This window comes from Pinus tabuliformis, chromosome 7, assembly GCF_031772625.1.
Source record: "Pinus tabuliformis cultivar Carrire ecotype Pingquan chromosome 7, CPIR1, whole genome shotgun sequence".
Lineage (NCBI taxonomy): Eukaryota > Viridiplantae > Streptophyta > Pinopsida > Pinales > Pinaceae > Pinus > Pinus tabuliformis.
In genome coordinates, this window is record NC_142293.1 from 718,966,961 (window position 1) to 718,993,291 (window position 26,331).

Consider the following 26,331-nt stretch of genomic DNA (forward strand, 5'->3'; position numbering starts at 1 on the left):
TTCTCACTTAATCCGTGTTGATCCGAAGCCCTAGTTTGTTTAAACCCCTTAGCTTGAACTGTTCTCTTCTTGCTACCTTTAGCCAGCAAGTCTCTAGTGTGTGAACGAACCAATTGAGTGCCTTTTTTCCCTCTTAGAAATCAACTTGGACGACTAAGATCATTTCACTTTTTGACTATAGGAGAAACTAAATTTCGGTGCACATGTAGGTCCCTTTTTTAAACTTAGCACACCTCTAACTTTGGCTGAATTGTTCCTCCTCTAACAACATTTAACAATTTGAATCTCCATACAAAATGCAAAATTTTTTCATTATTGTTTCTTTGGCTGAAGACTCAACTATACATGGCAACAATCTCAAATTTTCCTTCGCTTCAAATGTAAATTGTATATGTGACATGCAAATTGTAAATTGTATTTTTTTATTTTGCTTAGTTATCTAATAATATTATTTAATATATGAAATTGTTGAATTATTTTTAAATAAAAACATTCAATTTTCATTAATAATAACTAAATTAGTTTGCAACACTGTAATGCATAATCTTAAAACAAATATTAACTATATATATATATGACAAATACATTAAATAAATAATATATTTGTCGAAAGTTGAAAAAAAGTTATTTCTCTATATTTATATTTCAAATGTATGTTAAGATGGTTAGTGTCTTCTTAGGTTGTGTGAGGCTTCAGATTTTGGACATCTTTTGGGTTTATGATCAATGTGAGGATTTGTGACAGATTTGATTTGTTTGTAATCATATGGGGTAGAGTAAATGAAATAAATGACGAGGATAGAAAATTCCATGCATGGTCTTGTACCATGGTCCATCTTTGTGCTTAGTGATTCCCATTGTAAATAATAGAAACAATTTTTTTAAAGCTATATTGTCCTCTAGTTGTGGTGGTACATTTTGGCATGATATTGGCTGCTATATTTTGTTGTAGAACACAAATTGAGGATGCTCTCGTACAACAATCAATAAAGAGGCTTAGGGTAGTTATTTGATTGATTCGGTTGATTCAACACTTCTTTATGACCAAGAATCACATTTGCATAGGCCACATAAGAGAGCATAGACCTATATATAATGGAATGGCTATCAATATGTGTGGTAGGGAACTAATGGTTTTGGAAAAACTCAGAATATATTGTGGTGTAGATAAATACCTCACAGTATACCTCACCTAAGAAAGGAAGGGCGAGGCCCTTATTGCTATTACGAAAGAATTGGAAATTCTCAAGAATTAGTATGCAAGAGAAGTGAAGAGCTCCCATATCTTGTGTATATGTATGGGTTAGTCTGCCAGATAGATGGACGTTCCCTGCCCAATGCTGGCCTGTGTTGATAAATATGGGTAGGTTGGTATTATTCTTATGTTTTGTTTAAGCAATTTCGCTGGGTGGTCTAAGCAACATAGTACATGCAAGAAAATACAAATATTGAAATGAGAAGCAAAACCAAATATGGAAACATGCTAAGTGACACCATATAGCCTTCCTAAGTGGAATTGTTCTATGATGCAAGCATTGTGGTAATGGCTCATCAATGGTTCCATTTGATTTGGCCCCGTAATTTTATGCCAAATGGTTTGATTAATTGATTGCAAGTGGCACAATAGCTCACTTGGCAATGGGGTTAGATTTGATGCCAAGTGGTCCTCTGTTTTGGATGCCAAGTAAGTGGACCATACTTAAGTGTTAAGGGCATATTCATGCTTCAAACTAAGATCGCCTTCAAATATCTAACTATACCAAGTCTGCTAAAGGTGTTCCCCACTTTTGTAGGGGTTTCTAAGTTATCAACCTTATTAGGTGCTTCCAACCCCTAAGGGGAGGTGACATTTCCAAGGTTAATCCTTCAATCAATAGGTGTTGGCATAGGTAAATGGCAATGGAGGGGAAAAATTTCATGACCAAGAGGCATGTTCAAGTGGGATCAACAAATGGGAATCCACATCTTGAGAGTATATATGTAATGGAAGCAACAATTGTGGATGCCTGAGTTACTTTGCTTGGCTCGCTTTTTCTACCAAAAATAAAGGCTCTAGTGGGCTTTTTATTTCTTTTTGATAATGCTTTGTATTTTGGTGCATAACTCAAGGATCAAAACTCGCTCTTTATGATATAGCATTTAATTACCCCTTAAGATGAAGCAATTTATTGCTCATCAAGGTTGGGACATGCGAGTGTTCCTTTTGATGAGATGAAGCATCAAGTGCTCAGGAATCGGGGGATTGCTAATGAGAAGGGTAGAGGTCATGTTAGGATTTTGCTCACATGCTAACTTATGTCTCGACCATGTTTTGCATTTCAATCTTCTTTTTCTTTCATTGTGGCCAACTATGATGTTACATTCTTTAAGGCATTGACTTCTAGGGCAATGTTTTTTGGCCCTACTCAAGGATGTGGCCCTACTCAAGGATGTGGATAAGAGAGTGCCAAATCCTAATGAACTAGTAACATTTGAACCCGAAGAATGGAGATGATGTCAAGGGCTAATAATGTGACATGGAAAGTGTTAAGTATGCTAAAAGGGAGAATATACACGCTATTTCAATCCAGGTCTTCTACATAGTGCCCCTTCTATAACCCTAAGGCCTTAGGGGAGGTCCCACTTGACTAGGGCTAAAGATTAACCCTTTGGTAAGGTGATAGAAGAAACTTACAATCATGATCAATCAATAATCTAGATTACCCTTTTATCCATACTAAATGCCCAAAACATTAAATGCACCCTATTGCACAATGCTCAAAGTACTTGTTGAGTGGTAGTCTATCTTTAACCCGTTTGGTAAGGTGAGAGAATAAACTTACAATCAAGATCAATTAATCATCCAGATTATTTTTTTATCCATACTAAATGCCCAAAACATTAAGTACATGTTGAATGGTAGCTCACCTTCATTCAAGAGAAATGCTAGATGGTGAGAGGTGTAATGTTTGGGGCAGAGGGTGGAGCTATCATATCATCATCATCAAGCTATGTGTAGGATTGCTGGTTAGATGGTTGTCCAAAATAGGAGAAAAATTCTCCTTCTGAAGCGACTTTTGCACAACATCAATTTATTGATTTGGTTTGGTACAATAACTCTTATAGCCAAAAAAAGTTCTTAAAAGATTGAATGTTGGTAAAAGTGTTTGTGAAATTGCACATTAACAAGTCCTTTTTGCTTCAAAATCAAAGCTTTAAGTGAATAAAATAAATCCCCAAGAACAACAATCCATCTAAGGCATAACTCAAGTGTCAGGGTATTGCTACTTGAACACATCCTCTTTGTTTGAAAATGTATGGCATTTGAGAATGATCACTAATTTAAATGAAATCTCTTCCAACAATTGTATTGAAGTTTTCCAAAAATTCCGTTTTACCTTATGATTGTGTTCCAAATTGTTATTAAGCCAAATATCGATTTCGCTAAATATATTTACCTATTCGTTTGTGTTAGATATCTTAAAACTCGACAACTAATCTATTAACTATGCTAAGTAAAGAGTTGAAAACTCAACTTTAACTTCAATCCAAAAATATACAAAATTTTATAACTAGCATGCAATGGAACAAATGAAGACCAAGACACCATAAAATTGTACATAACAAATTTTACCCAGAAAACCCCCAATTGGGGAAAACCTTCAAACATGGTGGCTTTTATTCGGTTGCTTCAACAAAAGTATTTTTTTAGAAAAATATTACAAAGAAGGGAAAACATCCCTTTGGCTCTATAAATTCCTCTACATGTTGATACACCCTCGCTTAGCGTCACGACCTATTCACCTTGCACACTGTACAAATTTGTACAACTAAATATGGCTTAAGTACGACCCCTTCTGCGCCCTTAATATGTTTTGGCTAATTTAGAATGGATGCTAGGTAATATTTGAGGCTTGTATGCCTCCCTTTCTCCCTTAATCTACGTTGATTTGAAGCCCTAGTTTGTTGAAACCCCTTAGCCTGAAGTGTCCTCTTCTTGCTGCCTTTAGCCACCATGTCTCTAGTGTGTGAATGAACCAAGTGAGTGCCCTTTTTCCCTCCTAGAAATTGACGTGAGCCCACCAATCCCACAATGGGTTGAGATTAAGTCTTAGATGACTAAGATCGTTTCACTTTTTGACTACAAGAGAAATTAAATTTCTCCCAAGTCAAATGATAAGATAAAGGTAGACCTGTGCCTTGGTCCACATGTTGGTCCCTTTGCCAAACTTAGCGCACCTCTAACTTTGGCTGAACCATTCCTCCTCTAACTCCATTTAACAATTTGAATCTCCATACAAAGGCCAAAGCTTTTCTTTTATTGTTTCTCTGGTTGAAGTCTTAGCGACATATAATGCGACAATCTCAACTTTGCCTTAGCTTCAAATGTAAATTGGATATGCGACATGCAAATTGTAATTTGTATTTTTTCTTTTGCTTAGTTTTCAAATAATATTAATTAATATATGAAATTGTTGAATTATTTTTAAATAAAATCATTCACTATTCATTAATAACTAAATTAGTTCTTAACATTGTAAAACATATTCTTAAAACATAAATTAACTATTTTATACTTATTACTCACACACACACAAAATACATTAAATGAATAATATTTTTGTTGAAAGTTAAAAAACTCCTTACATTATCTTGGCATTTTGAGTGCATGTTAAAATGGTCAGTGTCCTCTTAGGTTGTGTGAGGCTTTAGATTTTGGACCTCTTGGGTTTATGATCAATGCAAGGATTTGTGACAAATTTGATTTGTTCGTAAGTAGATGGGGCAAAGTAAACAAAATAAATGAGGAGGATAGAAAATTCTATGCATGCTATAGAACAATCCTACACCACGGTCTATCATTGTGCTTAGTGATTCCATTGTAAATAACAAAAATGAATTTTTTAAAGCTATACTGTCCTCCAACAGTGGCAATACATTTTGGCATGATATTGGCCGCTATATTTCGTTGTAGAACACAAATTGAGGATGCTATCGTACCACAATCAATAGAGAGGCCTCAAACAATTATTTGATTGATTCAGTTGATTCAACACTTTTTATGACCAAGAATCACGTCTGCGTAGGCCAGAGAAGGGAGTAGGGACCTATATAAAATGGAATGGCTATCCATATGTGTGGTAAGGAAGTAATGGCTCTGGAAAAACGTAGAATGTACCAAGGTCTAAATAATTACATCATAGTATACCTCACTTGTACAAGGAAGGGTCCCTATTATTATTATGAAATAAGTGGAAACTCTCAGGAATTAATATCCAAGACAAGTGGAGAGCTCCCGTACCTTGTGTATATGTATGGGTAAGTCGGCCAAACAAATGGGCGTTACTTGCGCAACCCTGCCCTGTGCTAATAAATATGGGAAGGTTAGTATTATTCTTAGGTTTCGTTCAAGCAATTTTTGGGGGGGCCTAAGCAACATAATACAAGTAGGGAAATAAAAATATTGAAACGAGAAGCAAAACCAAGCCTGGAAACGTGCCAAGTGGCATTTGTATGATGCAGGCAATGTGGTAATGGCTCATCAGTGGTGACCTTTGGTTTGGCCCCGTAATTTGATGCCAAACAATTTGATTATTTGATTCCAAGTGGCACAATAGCTCACTTGGCAATGGGGTTAGATTTGAAGCTAAGTGGTTCCACTATTTGATACCAAGTGGTGTTGTATCTGATGCCAAGTGGTCCTTTGTTTTGGATGCCAAGTAAGTGGATCATACTTAAGTGTTAAGGTCATATTCATGCTTCAAATTGTGATCACCTTCAAATATCTAACTAGACCAAGTGTGGTAAAGGTGTTCACCACTTTTGTAGGGGTGGCTAAGTAGTCAACTTTATTAGGTGCTTCCAACCCCCAAGAGGAGGTGACATTTCCAAGGTTAATCCTTCAATCAATAGGTGTTGGTATAAGTAAGTGGCAATGGAGGGGAAAATTTCATGGCCAAGAGGCATGGTCAAGTGGGACCAGCGAGTGGGAATCCACATCCTTAGTATATAGATGTAATGAAGGCAATAATTGTGGATGCATGAGTTACTCCGCTTGGCTCACTTTTTCCGCCAAAAAGAAGTAAAGGCTTTAGTGGGCCTTTTATTTCTTTCGATAATGCTTTCTATTTTGGTGCATAACTCAAGGATCAAAGCTTGATCTTTATGATATAGCATTTAATTACCCCTTTAAGATGAAGCAATTTATTGCTCATTAGGGTTGGGACATGCAAGTGATCTTTTTTATGAGACGAAGCATCAAGTGCTTAGGAATTAGGTGTTTGCTAATGAGAAAGGTCGAGCTCATGTTAGGCTTTTGCTCACATGCTAACATATGTCTCAACCATGTTTTGCATTTCAATATCCTTTTTCTTTCATTGTGGCCATATTATGCTTTTACATTCTTTTAGTCGCATTGACTTCTAGGGCAATGTTTTCTGACCCTACTCAAGAATGTGGATAAGAGAGTGCCAAATCCAAATGAACCAGTGGCAGTTGGACCCGAAGAATGTGTTGAGAAATCTATAGGGCAATAAATAGGATGATTTCTCTTTTTCTTGATATGTGCTTGCGATGTCTTTTTACTTTTTCTTATTAACTTTTTCACTTATTATTATGCTTGTGTATCATCAAACAACTACCAAAACAATAAGAGCAATAGTAGACAAGAACACAAAATGTAGGTTGCAAGCCACGGCCAAAACCTCTCCAGAGGAGAGGAAAACCAACAGATCTCTTCTCTTCTTATAGATTCTTCTATTGACGAATTCCAAGACCTCTAGACCAATACCAATACCCTCCAAGGCCAAGTCCAACCCTTCCGAATGATGTGCTTCCTTTGTTGAAGTCAAACCCAATCAAATATCTTCCAGCAACACAACTTCGACCCCTAGCTTCATAATTTCGACCTCTATTGCAAGTCTGAAATTTTCAGCCCTCCCAGTAGTCGCTGATGCCACACATGTGAACTTATTCTAGCCTCCCAAGGCTTCTTTAGACCTTCGTTTGGATTTCTCCTTCTTCTGGCGCTTGAGGATGTCTTAGTGTGACCTTTGCTAAACTTCTTTCTCTTCTTTCTTCAAGACCGAACCTGGAGAAGAAAAACCCTGATCCAACAACAAAAACCCTAGCCTTCCTTTGCACGCGTGAGAGAGAAATAGCCCAGAAACAAGTCTTATTCTAGCCTCCCAAGGCTTCTTTAGACCTTCGTTTGGATTTCTCCTTCTTCTGGTGCTTGAGGATGACTTAGTGTGACCTTCGCTAAACTTCTTTCTCTTCTTTCTTCAAGATCGAACCTGGAGAAGAAAAACCCTGATCCAACAACAAAAACCCTAGCCTTCCTTCGCACGCGTGAGAGAGAAATAGCCCAGAAACAAGTCTTCTTCATCCTCTTCCTTCTTTGCTGCCTTCTTGCTCTTCTTCTTCACTTGGATGAGTGAGTGATGAATGTCTTCCAAGGAGGTTGAGTTACCTCCTTTATATAGGCTTCTAAAGGTGGACGTGGCGAGACCAATGATTTATAGACACCATCATCATTGTCTCTCAAGGTACATACCTCACTTGGGAGTTCACAGAGTATGTCCTTCCTTGGATTATTGTTATCTTGGATAGCTAGTCCTCAAAGAATAGAGGTCCTTGACTTCTCTTATCTTGGATGCCCTACCTCGTCCTCAAAGACTATCAGATGGAAAATGCTTACCCAATCTCCCGTTCTGTCTTCCGAAGTGAAGACAAGAATGATGTGCCTATCTCTCCCTCTCAACTAGGGAGGATATATCAACCAAACCAAGCTTGTCTCTCAAATACACAAGCTTCTTATTAGGAAGAGATTTTGTCAATATGTCAGTGACCTGCTCATCGATGGAGATATACTGTAGCTACAACACACCATCTTGTACTAGCTTTGGAATGTAGTTATACTTGTTGTTGATATGCTTTGTCTTTCCGTGAGACGCTAGGTCTTCAGACAATCTTATACAACTAGTGTTATCACAATGTATCACCAAGCACCCAAAGGGATCAAATTCCATAACTTGTCAGACCTCCTTTATTTGCAAAAAAACAAAATATTTATACTTCAATTAAAGGGGGCTGCCTAATAAATTAGTTGGAACTGCAATGTACCTAAAAATAGCTCCAAAAATTGTAACTTAAATGCAAAGAAGAAAACTCGAAAGAACATGACGTCATTTGACAAGATTTATATATTAAAAGAAACATTTGAGGATACCACCACCTCAAGATTTATAGGCCTTAAGACCACCTCAAGATTAAGGTAGATGTAGATGGGCATGTGTAGAATTTCTAGTTCAAACCTAGTGGTCATGTGTTTTGGAAACTAACTACATATTTATACTTCAATTAAAGGGGGCTACTAATAAATTAGTTGGAACTGCGATGTACCTAAAAATAGCTCCAAAAATTGTAACTTAAATGCAAAGAAGAAAACTCGGAAGAACATGATGGTATCATTTGACAGGATTTATATATTAAATAAAACATTTGAGGATACATGGTCATGTATAGATAGGCCTTCAGACCACCTCAAGATTAAGGTAGATGGGCATATGTGTAGAATTTCTAGTTCAAACCTAGTGGTCATGTGTTTTGGAAACTAACTACATATTTATACTTCAATTAAAGGTGGCTGCCTGATAAATTAGTTGGAACTGCAATGTACCTAAAAATAGCTCCAAAAATTGTAACTTCAATGCAAAGAAGAAACTCGGAAGAACACGATGGTATCATTTGACAGGATTTATATATTAAATAAAACATTTAAGGATACATGGTCATGTATAGATAGGCCTTCAGACCACCTCAAGATTAAGGTAGATGGGCATATGTGTAGGATTTCTAGTTCAAACCTAGTGGTCAAGATTAAGGTAGATGGGCGTATGTGTAGGATTTCTAGTTCAAACCTAGTGGTCAAGATTAAGGTAGATGGGCATATGTGTAGGATTTCTAGTTCAAACCTAGTGGTCAAGATTAAGGTAGATGGACATATGTGTAGGATTTCTAGTTCAAACCTAGTGGTCATGTGTTTTGGAAACTAACTACATATTTATACTTCAATTAAAGGGGGTTGCCTAATAAATTAGTTGGAACTGCAATGTACCTAAAAATAGCTCCAAAAATTGTAACTTAAATGCAAAGAAGAAAACTCAGAAGAACATGATAGTATCATTTGATAGGATTTATATATTAAATAAAACATTTGAGGATATATGGTCATGTATAGATAGGCCTTAAGACCATTTCAAGATTAAGGTAGATGGGCAGATTAAGGTAGATGGGCATATGTGTAGAATTTCTAGTTCAAACTTAGTGGTCATGTGTTTTGGAAAATAATTATACTTCAATTAAAGGGGACTGCCTAAAAAATTAGTTGGAACTGCGATGTACCTAAAAATAGCTCCAAAAATTGTAACTAAACTCGGAATAACATGATGGTATCATTTTACAGGATTTATATATGAAATAAAACATTTGAGGATACATGGTCATGTATAGATAAGCCTTAAGACCACCTGTGTTTTGGAAACTAACTACATAGAAATAATTGTAGTTTGTAGGTTATATTTTCGACCAAATGCCAAAGAAGACTTATAAAAGGAGAGGTTGTGATTTTTAAATGCTAAGATTATGCTTTGAACATAGCATGTGTGTTGGTCATGGAACCACTATTTGGTTATAACTAGAGATTACACGAGTGAAGATGGGATTACCTATGTAAAAGAATCGGCCTCTAAGGAATATTAAATTGGTTACGTTGGCAATTTGTGGAGGTATTTTACGTATTAACTCATTGCAGTCCAAATGCATGTCGCACATCTTTGCAGAAAGCTGGCCGATAGAAAAGGGCAAACGTCCAGTGACTATCGTCACAGAGCGAGGGTTTCTTTCGCAAAGGGAAACTCAGAGCTAGGGTTTTCAGCGGCCATCACTTTGGTTTTCGACGAAGCTCTCCATGGCAAAAGACTGAGCTAGACTTCTCACAAACTGGTAGCGGATTTGAGGTAGGATTCTCACAAGCCTGCATCGGCCAAAACCACAGAAACCAAAATCCATAAAACTCTGGCACCAAGATGCCAACAGAACTAGGGATCACCAGCTCCGAATAAGTGATTCACGATCGCTGAATTAGGGATCATCATCACAGAGCAAGGGCTTCGCAGAGGTAGGGAAAACTCGGAGCTAAGGTTGGTCAGAGCTAGGGTTTCCAGAGCTCCATGGCCGTTTGCAAAAGAAGAGGAACTCGAATGAGATCACTCTCCACTGAATAGCCACGCCCAGAATAAATTACATATGCAGGGGCGGAGCCGGTAATAATCTCGTTGTCCTCTCTGCTTTCCTTGCTCGCCGCTGAATCATTGCAGGAGCCTAGATGACGTACTTCGCACTCGAGGAAGTGCCGTGCCATGCTTCTGATAGTTCATGGAAATGTATATGCAACTTGTTCTGTAACTGTGTTTTTCTAGATGAAAAGTTGGTCATTTCAGCGGATAACAGAGAACTGATTTCTGATATCTTATTAAGAAAGGGTAACCGATCGGTGATATCCTCTTTCTATTTGATAACATACCCTTTTTGTAGTGGATAAACTATCATAGATACGCTATCTGCAGTGGATAAGCTATGGCTGATATTCTATCTATATTGGATAATCTGCAGTGGATAAGCTATGGCTGATATTCTATCTATAGTTGATAACTTATTATGGATAGCCTATCAGTATTTGATAACCTGTGAAGGATAGACTATCAGTTTTTGAGAACCAGTGATCGATAGCCTATCAGAATTTGATAACCTATCTTTGATAGCCTATCATTGATAGCATATAAGAATTTGATAACCTATTTTTGATAGCCTATCAGAATCTGATAACCTATCTTTGATAGCCTATCAGAATCTGATAACCTATCTTTGATAGCCTATCAGTATTTGATAACGTATCGTTGATAGCCTATCTATATTTGATAACCTATCGCTGAGAGCCTATCTATATTTGATAACCTATCATTGATAAGCCATCTGTAATCAATAACTTATCGCTGATAAGCCATCTGTAATGAAGAGCCTATCGCTGATAAGCCATCTGTAATGAATAACTTATCGCTTATAAGCCATCTGTAATGAATAACTTATCGCTGATAGGCTATTTATATTTGATAACGTATCGTTGATAGCCATTATATATTTGATAACCTATTGCTGATAGGCTCTTTAAATTTGATAAACTATCGTTGATAGGCACTTTATATTTGATAACCTATCGCTGAGAGGCTCTTTATAATCTATCGCTGATCTAGTTAGATCTGACGGCCTATATTGCCTGATATTGGACGGCCCAGATTTGGCAAGATTGGACGGACCAGATCGCCCGAGATTTGATTATATTGGACGGCTCAGATCTGCCATGATTGGACGGCCAAGATTTGATTATATTGGATGGTTCAGATCTGCCATGATTGGACGGCCGAGATTTGATTATATTGGACGGTTCAGATCTGCCTTTATTGGACGGCTCAGATCTGCCATGATCGGACGGCTCAGATCTGCCAAGATTGGACGGCCGAGATTTGATTATATTGGACGGCTCAGATCTGCCATGATTGGACGACCGACATTTGATTATATTGGACGGCTCAGATCTGCCAAGATTGAACGGCCGAGATTTGATTATATTGGACGGTTCAGATCTGCCATTATCGGACGGCTCAGATCTGCCAAAATTGGACGGCCGAGATTTGATTATATTGGACGGCTCAGATTTGCCAAGGTTGGACGGCCGAGATTTGATTATATTGGACGGCTCAGATCTGCCAAGGTGGACGGCCGAGATTTGATTATATTGGACGGCTCAGATCTGCCATGATTGGACGGCCGAGATTTGATTATATTGGACGGCTCAGATCTGCCAAGATTGAACGGCCAAGATTTGATTATATTGGACGGTTCATATCTGCCATTATCGGACGGATCAGATCTGCCAAAATTGGACGGCCGAGATTTGATTATATTGGACGGCTCAGATTTGCCAAGGTTGGACGGCCGAGATTTGATTATATTGGACGGCTCAGATCTGCCAAGGTGGACGGCCGAGATTTGATTATATTGGACGGCTCAGATCTGCCATGATTGGACGGCTCAGATCTGCTACGATCGGACGGCTCAGATCTGCCATGATTGGACGGCCGAGATTTGATTATATTGAACGGCTCAGATCTGCCATGATTGGACGGCCGAGATTTGATTATATTGGACGGTTCAGATCTTCCATAATTGGACGGCCGAGATTTGATTATATTGGACGGCTCAGATCTGCCATTATTGGATGGCTCAGATCTGTTCATATTGGACGGCTTTGATCTGCAAGATCAGACGGTCAAGATCTAGTTAGATCCGACGGCCCATATCCCGTGTTATTGGACGGCCCAGATCTGTTTATATTAGACGGCCTAGATCTAGCTAGAGCCGACGGCCCAGATCTACTCAATCTAATGGCTCAGATCTGTTCATATTGGACGGCCTAGATCTGCAAGATCTGACGGCTCATATTTTCCGGATCTGACGGTCAAGATTTAGTTATATTGGACGGCCCAGATTCGGCAAGATTGGACGGACAAGATCGCTCGATATCTGACGGTCCATATATGACGATATTGGACGTCCCAAATTTTCGTGATCCAACGGTGCCGATCAGCCTAGATCGGCTTATGAGGTGCTTGCATGTGTTAGCAAGGACCAAGCGCTTACTATTGCGATAATATGTGATCCTACCATTTTGAAACCTGCAAGCCATCCCAGGACGCCTGCTCCAACAATGACGATCGAGATATTGCTGAAAGATTTGACCCGACTTCCCCGCTTGTGCCGTACTAGGTAACAGAGGCTGAAAGATATTACCCGACTTCCCCGCCTGTGCCGAACTAGGTAACAGAGGCTGAAAGATATGACCCGACTTCCCCACCTGTGCCGAACTAGGTAACAGAGGCCGAAAGATATGACCCGACTTCCCCGCCTGCGCCGAACCAGGTAACAGAGGCCGAAAGATATGACCCGACTTCCCCGCCTGTGCCGAACCAGGTAACAGAGGCGAATCCTCGCCAAGCAGAGAGAGAGTCGCCCTCGTGCCCTCTTAATACGCCCGATAACTTCTCCCGAGTTGGATTGTCACTTCAGTAAATCGGAGTGTCCAATTTTAGGCAATTTTAAATTGATTAGCTCATAGCTTATAGCTTACCTATGCAAATTGAGGCGTGCCTTAATTTTGTTGGAATTCCTTGCGAATGGACGCCTGAGATGACGGGACAGATGATTGGTAGTGTACAATGACTGCTCTTTTATTAGGATATTGCAAAGTTGTGGATCGGCAGGTTTGGCCTCATCAATTCGAGAAGGATCTCTCTCCATTTATTCATTTGTCTGCAAATATAAGTCTTATCACACGAACTGTGCCACAGGTTGAACTGTTAATATTTCCAGAATTTATGTGCTACAGGTTGAACTGTTAATATTTCCAGAATTTATGTGCCGCAGGTTGAACTGTTAATATTTCCGGAATTTATTTGCCACAGGTTGAACTGTTAATATTTCCAGAATTTATGTGCCACAGGTTGAACTGTTAATATTTCCAGAATTTATGTTAATATTTCCAGAATTTATGTGCCACAGGTTGAACTGTTAATGTTTCCAGAATTTATCTGGAAGGATCGTTTGCATGGTTCTGCTGAGCGTTGGTGGATATTGGGTGAGGGATCCGAAAAATATTTTGATAGACTGTCAGAAGAAGAACGAAAGAAACTAAAGTGTTCCTTGTATTTCAAAAATTTATATAGAGGACATGTTTTACTTCATCACAACAATGGCTTTATTTCTGACTTAAATAGGCATTTCAGGACTCGCTTAGAGACATTGAACTTGTCCTTTTATTGACCACCAGTGGAATAATACATCATGTTTCTTACGCATCATGTTTCTTAGAGAAATAATGAGATTACTTATAATGTATTAACATGAAGTTTAGAGACATGGCAAGGCTAACATGGACATGTTATTCACACACTATCGATCACATGGATGCTTAACAATTTATCGCATCATATGGTCACAACCTGGTCACAACCTTGAAGGCGATTTTGCAAGAGAGGGATTAATTAAAATTAATCTTAAATTTGAAATTGTAATTTTATAACAATATTAAAATCTTTAATTTTACCAATTTTACAATAACAATGATTATTAATTAATCAAAATTAATTTTAATAACAATGATTATTAATTAATCAAAATTAATTTTAATATCAAAATATAAAGGTGAATTGATAATTTATACTAAAGTGATTTATAATCAAAATTAATTTTAATATCAAAATATAAAGGTGAATTGATAATTTATATAGTTCTGACTACTAAAGTGATTTATAAAAAAGCAAAGTAGAAAAATGAGTATTCTAAGTTCCTCAAAGTGTGTATTGGCAAGGCTAACATGGACATGTTATTCACACACTATGGATCACATGGATGCTTAACTATTTATCACATCATATGGTCACAACCTTGAAGGGCGATCTTGCAATAGAGGGATTAATTAAAATTAATCTGAAATTTGAAATTGAAATTTTTATAACAATATTAAAAACTTTAATTTTACCAAATTTATCAACCTGTATATTTTTTTAATGATATTTTTTAATCTTTCACTTCACCCTCCTTTCCTATCATGTATTGTTTCTATGTTGTCCAATTTTTTCCATTTTTTTTTGTTAATAGCCTCATAAAAATAAAAATATTAGGGGATCTCGGCTATGACAAAAGCTTGTGCTTTAAAGTATTTTTTAATCTTTCACTTCCGCGGTTTTTTTGGCTTTCTATTATAGAGTATATTACACTCTCCTTTCCTATCATGTATTGTTTCTATGTTGTCCAATTTTTTCCATTTTGTTTGGTTAATAGCCTCATAAAAATAAGAATATTAGGGGATCTCGGCTATGACAAAAGCTTGTGTTGAAGCCGTATTTGTAGAAATGCTTAGAATTGCCTTAAAGAAAAAACAATGAAGATAGCAAGATAAAAATGTACATCCATTTATCATTAAGTCAATTCGAATTTATATTTCTATTAAAACTTTCGAAAACAATGCAATAATGATATATAAAGAATATTTTCTAAGGACAACTAGGATAGGAGGAAATATAATTGTATATCATGATTTTTTTCATGGGTTATTGGTACATTTCAATTAGATGTTTGGAGCCACAAATTTAAATGAGTTTTATAGTACAAAGTGCATGAGAGTAATTACTTAAAACAATTTTGTAGTGGTAATGATTCATTGATTCCTAGTACTTTCTCAAGAATAAAGTTCCATCCAAAATGGAAAAATAATAGTAATGTTTGTAGTGAGTTGTTTTTAATATAGGATATATTGTTAGTATTTCTTATCTTATTATGTTAAATTGCTTGAACATAATATTAAAAAAATGAAGTAATTTATTAATGGGTAATATTTAAATAATGTTTCATGAAGTAATTTATTAATGGGTAATATTTAAATAAACAATATAGTTCTTAATAAATAATCTCAACGATCTCATTTGCAAATGATGTTGAAGCTATTACTTGTATGAAAAAATATATGCATGTTATCAATTGCAACATGGTAATGATGTTGAAGCTATTACTTGTATGAAAAAATATATGCATGTTATCAATTGCAACATGGTAAGGCATTATGATAGTGGCCTAATAAACAAATTGATAGGTTGTAATTGGCTAAACATAATCATTTTGAAAATAGTATAAAGTGTAATAATGTGACCAAGCATGGTGAAAATAGCAATAATTTTAGAAAAGTTTCCCTAAAGGGGGGCATTGTGGTAGTGGTATTAAAAACTAAACTTATTTAAAATAAATAATGGTAATAGATTTAGGGATAAGCCAATATTAGGGAGAAATGAAATTCATGCACATGGAACATTTGCAATCATAATTTTGGTATTCATCTATTCAAAACATCATAATTTTGATATTTATCTATTAATGTCATTTAATATGTTATTAATAATTAATTTTCATTTGGTTATATCAAACATTTTTCAATTAGCAATATTGAAATGACATTTTTGAAATGCATTTATAAATTTAATAGGTTGATTACAAAACATTACTATGCATACTTACTATTAAAATATTAACGTTAGCTTTTGAAGAAATAAAATATCCATTTTTATTTAACCCTACTTCAATTTAAGTTCGATAATAATAATAAGGTAAAATGTTGACTTGATAGGTCAATTCAACAAGCATTCTAATCCATTGCAAGATACTATATTATTATGGACTATGCAACCCAAACTAATTGTAAAAATCTAATATAAAATTGCTGTGATGCATCTCTTAAATGGGTCACTTAACAAAATTCAAATTCAAAACATAAAATATAAATAAAATTTAAAATTTCTGTGATGTCTTAAATAGCTCACTTAACAAAATTCAAATTCAAAGCATAAAATTTAAAATTCCTAGAAAATTAAACATTATCAAAAACAAATAAAATTTAAAATTGCTGTGATGTCTTAGATGGCTCACTTAACAAAATTCAAATTCAAAACATAAAATTTAAATAAAATTCCTAGAAAATTGAACATTAAATATAATGCTAAAATGTTTCCACCACATAATTAATATTATATAATAAAATTAAAACTTCCTATTAAAACCTCCAAAATGTAACCTCCCATTAAGTTGATATCCAAAGAAGTGTGATATTAAACTTCACAAGGTAAGGATCTCATCTCTCCCCTCAACAAGTCCATAAAAAAACACAAAGCTCCAAAATGTAACCTCCCATTAAGTTGGTATCCAAAAATGTGTGATATTAAACTTTACAAGGTAAGGATCTCATCTCTCCCCTCAACAAGTCCATAAAAAAAACACAAAGGCTGTAGCAAAGTCCATAAAAAAAACACAAAGGCTGTAGCAATATGAGCATTATCACATCAATTGAAAGTCGGCAATAATATGAGCATTATCACATCAATTGAAAGTCGGCAATAATATGAGCATTATCACATCAATTGAAAGTCGGCAATAATATGAGCATTATCACATCAATTGAAAGGCTGCAACAATATGAGTATTATCACATCAATTAAAAGGCTGCAGCAATATGAGTATTATCACATCAATTAAAAGGCTGCAGCATTACCACATCAATTGAAACGCTACAATATGAGTATTCTCACATCAATTAAAAGGCTGCAGCAATATGAGCATTACCACATCAATTGAAAGGCTACAACAATAAAAGGCTGCAGCAATATGAGCATTACCACATCAATTGAAAGGCTACAACAATATAAGGATTATCCGATTAAGTTGATATCCAAAATGTGTGATGTTACAACTTCACAAGGTAAGGATCTCATCTCTCCTCTCAACAAGTCCATAAAAAAACACAAAAGCTGCAGCAATACAAACATTATCACATCAATTGAAAGGCTACAACAATATGAAGATTATCACATCAATTGAAAGGCTACAGCAATATGAGGATTATCACATCAATTGAAGGCTACAGCAATATGAAGATTATCACATCAATTAAAAGGCTACAGCAATATGAGGATTATCACATCAATTGAAAGTTAAGGCTGCAGCAATATAAGCATTATCACATCAATTGAAAGGCTGCAGTAATATGAGCATTATCACATCAATTGAAAGGCTACAAAAATATGAGGATTATCAAATCAATTGAAAGTTTTTTCTGTAAATATGTGTATCTCTATCAATAGATGAGCATTATCACATCAATTAAAAAGCTACAAAAATATGAGGATTATCAAATCAATTGAAAGTTTTTTTCTGTAAATATTATAAGGATTATCAAATCAATTGAAAAGTTTTTTCTGTAAATATTTATATCTGTATCAATAGATGAGAATATCACATCAATTGAAAGGCTGCAACAATATGAATATTATAATTTATGTTTAAATAATAGTGTCATCAAACAAGAAAGTTCCTGGGGTCAATTGCAGAAACAATATATTTACCATAAAAAGTGATGACTTAAGCCATGAAAATTAAAGCACGTGCCAAAAAAGCCAACGTTGAATCAACTGTACAAAGTCATGCATAATTAATGTTTTCTCAATTTAATTTAATTACCCATCTAAGCTCCAATAGTACTCAACCCAAAAATGCTGATTCAGTTAATAAAAATAATATTCCCAAACCTGACAAAGCTTATCCATAAACCAGGTTTGTCTGAATGCACATGAACATATGAAAAAAAACTCATGCGGTAGAAATAAGGATGTCAAAAATGCTGATTCAGTTAATAAATATAATATTCCCGAGCCTGACAAAGCTCATGCATAAACCGGGTTTGTCTGAATGCACATGAACATATGAAAAAAACTCATTCCCGAGCCTGACAAAGCTCATGCATAAACCGGGTTTGTCTGAATGCACATGAACATATGAAAAAAACTCATGTGGTACTAAGAGAGTTTAAAAAATGCTGATTCAGTTAATAAATATAATAATATAATATTCCCGAGCCTGACAAAAAGCTTATGCATAAACTAGGTTTCTCTGAATGCACATGAATGAGTTTCAAAAATAGACACTGAGAAACCCTCGGAAAGAACATTCATAAATTATGCTCCAATGACAGACTTTCAATTTTTACACGACCTAAGATCCAATGACAGATTTTCAATTTTTACACGACGTAAGCTCCAATGAGAGACTTTCAATTTTTCTTGGGTAAAAATTGGGAGCAGGATTGCACCTAGATACTCATTTTCATTTACATATCATTTAAATATGACAGATTTTCAATTTTTACACGACCTAAGCTCCAATGAGAGACTTTCAATTTTTCTTGGGTAAAAACTGGAGCAGGATTGCACCTAGATACTCATTTTCATTTACATATCATTTAAATTTGCTGAACAATATCTGATGAAAATTACAATCTTGATAGAATGTCTCAACAACTGGGACACAAGGGAGGCATTTCACTGACAAGACGCTCCCATTATTAATGGTATTCTTGTAAATAAAGAGTGCACTTCAAATTGTTCTTATGTTTCCAAGAACTACCTTGAGGGTGGTGCCGAACCTTGGTTACTTAATGATGGAACCTTGGTTACTTAATGATGGACTTAATCCGACAGTCCCATAATTTGGGGGAGGTCCAACACCCCATTTCCCTTCTTACTCTGAAGGCTCAATAACATGAACTCCATCTGCTTTTCCAAAAGCAAATTGATTCGGTTCGGATGGATGTGATGCTAATTTGGGGGAGGTCCAACACCCCATTTCCCTTCTTACTAAGAAGGCTCAATAACATGAACTCCATCTGCTTTTCCAAAAGCAAATTGATTCGGTTCGGATGGATGTGATGCAACGACAGTGACGCTTCCATTATTAATGGTATTCTTGTAAATAAAGAGTGCACTTCAAATTGTTCTTATGTTTCCAAGAACTACCTTGAGGGTGGTGCCGAACCTTGGTTACTTAATGATGGATTTAATCCGACAGTCCCATTATTTGGGGGAGGTCCAACACCCCATTTCCCTTCTTACTCTGAAGGCTCAATAACATGAACTCCATTCGGATGGATGTGATGCAACGACTGGAGAATAGGCATTACTGCCGAATAAATAACCAAACAATAAATTAAATCATAATATGCCTGTCAAAATCCAAATCTAAAAAACAGATGCATGAACCATGACAGAATGAAAGAGCCCATTTACCTGTTCATTCCTGATGGTAAATATGCAAAAGGTGCAATGGGCAGTGAGGCCTCAAGCGTTCTACATCAAACACTCCAACTGCACTTTAACAGAAGCTCAGAAGCCCGCATAAACTAGGACGCTGTCGCATGAGTATAAGGCACTTGAAATAGGAGCAGATATTCTGCATCAAACACTCCAACTGCACTATCACAGAAGCTCAGAAGCTCGCATAAACTAGGACACTGACAGAATGAAAGAGCCCATTTACCAGTTCATTCCTGATGGTAAATATGCAGAAGGTGCAATGGGCAGTGAGGCCTCAAGCGTTCTACATCAAACACTCCAACTGCACTTTAACAGAAGCACAGAAGCCCGCATAAACTAGGATGCTGTCGCATGAGTATAAGGCACTTGAAATAGGAGCAGATATTCTGCATCAAACACTCCAACTGCACTATCACAGAAGCTCGCATAAACTAGGACGCTGTCACATGGGTATATGGCACTTGAAATAGGAGCAGATAGGGGATCACGAGGAGACCACTGCAAACGCAAACATGTAACAAGGTCATCCAATCAGATACAGAAAGTAAGTGACATTATATTATTTTCAATGTTTCATTTCAACACTGCTTACAAGTACTTACATAGGCACTTGAAATAGGAGCAGATATTCTACATCAAACACTCCAACTGCACTATCACAGAAGCTCGCATAAACTAGGACGCTGTCACATGGCTATATGGCACTTGAAATAGGAGCAGATAGGGGATCACGAGGAGACCACTGCAAATGCAACCATGTAACAAGGTCATCCAATCAGATACAAAAGGTAAGTGACATTATATTATTGTCAATGTTTCATTTCAACACTGCTTACAAGTACTTACATAGGCACTTGAAATAGGAGCAGATATTCTGCATCAAACACTCCAACTGCACTATCACAGAAGCTCGCATAAACTAGGATGCTGTCACGTGGGTATATGGCACTTGAAATAAGAGCAGATAGGGGATCACGAGGAGACCACTGCAAATGCAACCATGTAACAAGGTCATCCAATCAGATACAGAAGTTAAGTGACATTATATTATTGTCATTGTCAATGTTTCATTTCAACACTGCTTACAAGTACTTACATAGGCACTTGATATAGGAGGAGATATTCTGCATCAAACACTCCAACTGCACTATCACAGAAGCTCGCATAAACTAGGACGCTGTCACATGGGTATATGGCACTTGAAATAGGAGCAGATAGGGGATCACGAGGAGACCACTGCAAATGCAACCATGTAACAAGGTCATCCAATCAGATACAGAAGGTAAGTGACATTATATTATTGTCAATGTTTCATTTCAACACTGCTTACAAGTACTTACATAGCAGAAGCGCTCCAACTTTCCAACTTGGAAGCATCATATATAGCAAAGCCGACTCTCATGCACAACCAACAAGTGAATTCGATCATTATGAAACTGTACTCTTGTATCCCCCACTGGTGGTGACGATCTTCCTGGTTGTACAACTTTTGACTTTCGCTTGTCCTACCCATCTATGCCCCAGGGATATATTTGCCAAAAGACGTGGTTGTGAGTACATGAACATTTCTACTCTGGACATCAGCTCCAGAAGATACCAACACATTCATAAACATGTGAAAAGGCCCGGGTGAAAAAGCCAGGCCTGTGATTTTCTTTTGGTGGCCCTTGAGCTTTGCTTTTACCTGTAAAAATTACAGCAAGTTCAGAGAATGCCACTTAAAGGTGAGTTTTGGTAAAAGGGCACAATGAAGAAAAATGATAAGGATTGAAAGAGATATTCACAGGCAGCACCTCATCAACCTGAACATTGTATATTTGAAATGATGAATCCTCCATGCCAATTGCAATGGTGTTATTGTCCTGATGGTGGAAAGCCACAAAAGTGGCTGCAGGAGGAGGCGGCATAAAAGTTGAGTTGTCATGACCTGCAATGAATCACTAATTAACATCCCATGAAACCAGCGATTTAGATAAATTGGGAGCCTTTGGATAGAACATTACACAAGAAACTTATAGAGTAACTGAACCCCATTATCCACATAATTTGAAAGTTGAAGGTGAGACAGTAGAGAATAAACCCTAAGCAGACCAATGTACCAAAACTGAAATTATATATATCATCGGAAACATTAGAGTGAAACTGGTCTTTAGGTAAAAGGCTCTCTTACCTTAAATGTCATCATATTGAATAAGGAGACCTTGCCACCGGAAGCAGGCCAAACGCGATATATCTGCCAAATGGTTTTTTCCACGTTCGTATTCGCTTTTAGCTTTTTACCTTCAGCCTTCATCACCAAGTGCACCAGAAGCCATTAGCCAGAAGGAATCCGGAAGCCTTCACCTTTTTCCAGAAGCATGTAATCAGGAACCGTAAACAGTAAACAGATAATCTATAAACTCTTACCACTAGCCATAAGCCTATAGACAGAACCTTTCAACAGGAGCCTCTCAGCAGAAGTCATTCACCAGGAAGGAGCCTCAAACCTAGCAACAGAAGCCAGGTAAAATAGAATTAACAACAAGATTAGAAAGGCAGGCTGCCCAGTTTGGATGCCTATTCAAAAGTGTTTTCTCTATTATGTTCTCCCAATTTCGATAACTACGGCTTTACAGTCCAGAAGTGACAGGCAGTACCTAAGGATCTCTCCACGGAAGGATATATCTACATCTAGTAATTGTACCTAAACAAAACAAAATGTCTTCTTTCCGCGTTGTTTTTACCAGGTCGACCTTTCGGGCGAATAAAAAAGAAGCAAACAACAACTACTAAAGAACCCCACCTTTCCGGATGGATTCCGTTCACTCCACAACCATTTCCATAGCTTATGGGGAGCACTGGATGTCAATGCTAAGACAACAACACCGGAATTGGTGTATATCAGTTTTACCACCTGCAAGAAATAGCATATTACTTGTTTGGATCAATATCGACAGAATTTGTAGAACCTAAAATTGTAAAGTATGCCAACCTTTAGTGTTTTCTGTAATAGAGGGATGATTGCATACCTTGCTCGCATGCATTCTGTCAGGAAACCTGAGAGACCTACACTGACCCAAATCAGTGATATCAGTCAATTTCCAGTTCTTCTCTTGTCTGTGACCTCATCTAGAAGCCTTCGTTTAACATCTGGGGTCCGACTGTCTGTCTATACTACTCTGCACACATGTTGTCTCGAGTGTCACATAATTTGTAGCACAGAAAATTGTAAAGTATGCCAACCTTTAGTGTTTTCCGTAATAGAGGGATGATTGCATACCTTGCTCGCATGCATTCTGTCAGGCAACCTGAGAGACCTACACTGACCCGAATTAGTGATATCAGTGAATATCCAATTGTTGCTCTTGTCTGTGACCTCATCTAGAAGCCTTCGTTTAACATCTGGGGTCCGACTGTCTGTCTATACTACTCTGCACATATGTTGTCTCGAGTGTCACATAATTGTTAGCATTCATTGATCATATCATCCTATTCCTATAAAAGATATGCCAAAATAATGGCTAATAGAGCATGTGAAAGGGGAAAAGAACAAAATCCTATGCCATAAGGAAACTTGAAAGCAACAATATTTAGACTCTTGAGTGAAAGTTTGGAAAATGATAAGATATATGTAACAAACTAAACTGAATAATGCTGGACCAATATTCTAGATCCTAAAGAAATAATTCTAGGAGAAAGCTCTTACAAAATTGGTCATTGACAATGCAGGTGGAAGTCTTTCCAAACATTCTATAGCACTGAGAAGGGAACCAGGAGCAGTGACTGCAGGAGGCATGGCATTCACAATTGGAGTCTGCGCATAAAAATGATCTAGTTAGAGTTTAAAATTTAGCATTAATTAGCAGTGCATGTACACAGTAAATGTGCATGGACTAAACAATTTACCTTTGTTGCCATTGTCTTTGGTGGCACCCTCGTTCCTTCGAAGGATCTAATCTCTAGCATGCAAATTAAGGGAAATGTGAAATCCCTCTGCGTTGGGTAAGTTCTTTATGCCATTGTCATTCATTGTGACTGCCAATAGGGAACCATCTTTGCTAAAAGAGTAGATTGGTGGTCAAAGTTGTTGACACAAAACCCTACTTTGTATTACTTGTATCAGTGATTGCATGAGCGCCATGATCCCTGGTACAAGTGCCCTAAACAGTGGTATTATAGTTTGTTAATATAACGAAGTTGGGTTGTTAAAAAAATTGTAAAATGTTGTATATATTTGTGCAGTAGTTGATTTACTGTTCTTTATATTCCGTTGAGCAAAGTAGTCTGTTGTGGTATTTGGATTGGTAGTGTTAGTGATTCTAAGACCCTAACCTAGATTCTAGTACCGTGGAAAAACAACATGGTATCAGAACTACTTTGAAGGGCCAGTGAATCAGAGTGTCCACAGCGAAGCAACTCAAAGGGAGTTGAGATTGTCTAGATCATGGACCATATGTTTCAGCTGAAGACATGGAGATGTGGTCTTGACTGACTTGGCAACGAGATTGGTTGGGATGTGCATGTGTTGTGTTTGACCTACGAGGATGAGTGCTTGCCGGATTAAGTTGCAGTGATGATGGCCGTATTTAAACATAGCTCAGACTGACCTTGTAGGGCACGAGATCAGTGACAGGTTGAGCCAATGGAGATTGTGCATACTCAGAGGGAGTCTAGCTTCAAAGGGAGCAACCCTATAGAAGTGTTGAGATCTTTAGGTTCAAATGAGATGAGGCAGAGGCAATATTGAGATAGTGTGGTTCATTCTATAGAGTATGCTACAGTGGAGATGTGGTCTTGACTGGCTTGGCAGCGAGATTGGCTGGGATGTGCATGTGTTGTGTTTGACCTACGAGGATGAGTGCTTGCAAGATTAAGTTGCAGTGATGATGGCCGTATTCGATCATAGCTCAAACTGACCTTGTAGGGCACGAGATCAGTGACAGGTTGAGCCAATGGAGATCGTGTAGACTCAGAGGGAGTCTAGCTTCAAAGGGAGCAACCCTATAGAATTGTTGAGATCTTTAGGTTCAAATGAGATGAGGGAGAGGCACTATTGAGATAGTGTGGTTCATTCTACAGAGTATGCTACAGTGGCAAATGTTAGATGGGCTAGTGTCGCTGGTGATGATGATGGATACTTCCTAGTGTTGGAAGTACCTCCCTTGCTAAGAGGGAGTGTTGAGATTGGTAGCTTTGGAGGTACTCCAAACCCTAGGCTATAGGGTTGTGGAGGAGTTGGCACCACAACGTCACTTTTGGATGACGAACCCAAGGGTGTGGGCTTTGCACCCAAGCTTGTGGGTGTGAAACTGTGTATGGATTTGGACACTTGGCACTTGGAGATTGTAGGGAACCCTTAAAGGAACAAGGGGCTGCTTGTAGCACCAAGAGAGGCCTTGTGGGTTGAGAGAAAATAATTTTTATGTGATTATGTGGGTGAATTTGTCTTAAGTTTAAAGTCAACCTTGACTTGAGGAGACCATTAGAGAATGTTAGACGTCATCCTAAGGAATGATATAAATAGGAGTGAGGAGGAGCCCCATTCTTCACCCAATCAAGTCATTTATTTCTCATCTGAAGATTGAAATAGGAGGCCAATTCCACAACCAAGGAGAAAGGGTCAAGTCTGGTTAGGGCTGGTTTTGGGATGTGGTTATGCATGTAAAGGCAATGAGTAGAAGGAGACTAGGCTGTGACTTTTTAGGAAGAAATATGAGCATGAAAAAAGAAGCAATTTCTCTCTAACAGACCGATATTTATGAAGTATTGCAGGTGGACAAAAGTATGATTCTTGGAGGGCCAAGTAGCCTACTTAGCAACCAAGGATAGGCTACATTCATCTACAATACCAGAGATTAAATCAGAGGTTGTTGGAGTGGTTTGCAGGTGGGTTGGACCTACTTCAGGTTGTCCTAGTTAGGGATGAGTTCTTCAGAAAACGTCTCACTGAAATCCAAGTATTTTGGAGCGTAGAAGTGGATGTCTACAAGGACAAAAAGTGCAAGATTGGTGTCTTAGTCTACGACAATATTTGGAGCAACCAAAAGAACAATTTTGGGAGGGCTATAGTGGCTAGCTCCAAGCCCTAAGTACAGTCACTTAAGAAGGAATTTGAGGATTGTTAGAAGGGAAAAAGTAGGGATGCTCAGGAAACGGAGGAGGTCAAGGGAACAATTTGATTATCCCAAGTTTGTTGTTGAACGACTTTTGACAGTGATATGTGGCAGCCATCCATTCCCTAAGTTTGCCTCATTGAAGCAACACATGTAGGAAATACTAGGAAGTATTCACTAAGAGTTGTGTTCTTGAAGGACTAAGGAACAACTAGTGGGCAAGAAATCCCAAAGGAGCCGAGGAGCAGCAGTCGGCAGTTTAGAGTTGTTTGCAAACAGAGTTGTGTCGTGTTCAGAGTGTTAAGCTAGAGAGCAACTTGGCGTTGTGTTCAGTGACCTAAAGGAGCAGGATCATTCATAGAGGCAAATTGGTGTTGCTACAAATTGGGAGACAATGAACCGGGTAGATGTGTTCAGGAAACGACCAATGGAGTTGTGAAGTGCACTAGATCATC

The 26,331-nt window shown here is 37.4% G+C and overlaps 1 protein-coding gene across 7 annotated transcripts in view; it reads right to left on the reverse strand.

Moving 5' to 3' along the window:
• Nucleotides 1-18,489: 18,489 nt before the first annotated feature.
• LOC149249547 (topless-related protein 3-like) overlaps nucleotides 18,490-26,331 on the reverse strand; it is a 31,561-nt gene continuing 23,719 nt past the window's right edge. For 2 of the 7 annotated variants that reach the window (XR_016266784.1, XR_016266783.1), the window contains exons 4-17: nucleotides 23,670-23,923; nucleotides 23,470-23,577; nucleotides 23,044-23,194; nucleotides 22,793-22,942; nucleotides 22,567-22,677; nucleotides 22,191-22,270; nucleotides 21,955-22,071; nucleotides 21,578-21,711; nucleotides 21,125-21,468; nucleotides 20,961-21,020; nucleotides 20,631-20,770; nucleotides 20,387-20,526; nucleotides 19,758-20,282; nucleotides 18,492-19,650 (exon numbers count right to left, since the gene is read on the reverse strand). Coding sequence is in view for 1 of the 7 variants with exons in the window: in XM_089458739.1 (XP_089314865.1) it covers nucleotides 21,298-21,468; nucleotides 21,578-21,691 (285 nt within the window). In the remaining 6 variants the exon portion in view is untranslated. Of the gene's footprint in view, nucleotides 19,651-19,757; nucleotides 20,283-20,386; nucleotides 20,527-20,630; nucleotides 20,771-20,960; nucleotides 21,021-21,124; nucleotides 21,469-21,577; nucleotides 21,712-21,954; nucleotides 22,072-22,190; nucleotides 22,271-22,566; nucleotides 22,678-22,792; nucleotides 22,943-23,043; nucleotides 23,195-23,469; nucleotides 23,578-23,669; nucleotides 23,924-26,331 lie in introns of those variants that run through there. The other 5 variants (XR_016266782.1, XR_016266781.1, XR_016266785.1 and 2 more) reach the window with 4 other exon arrangements.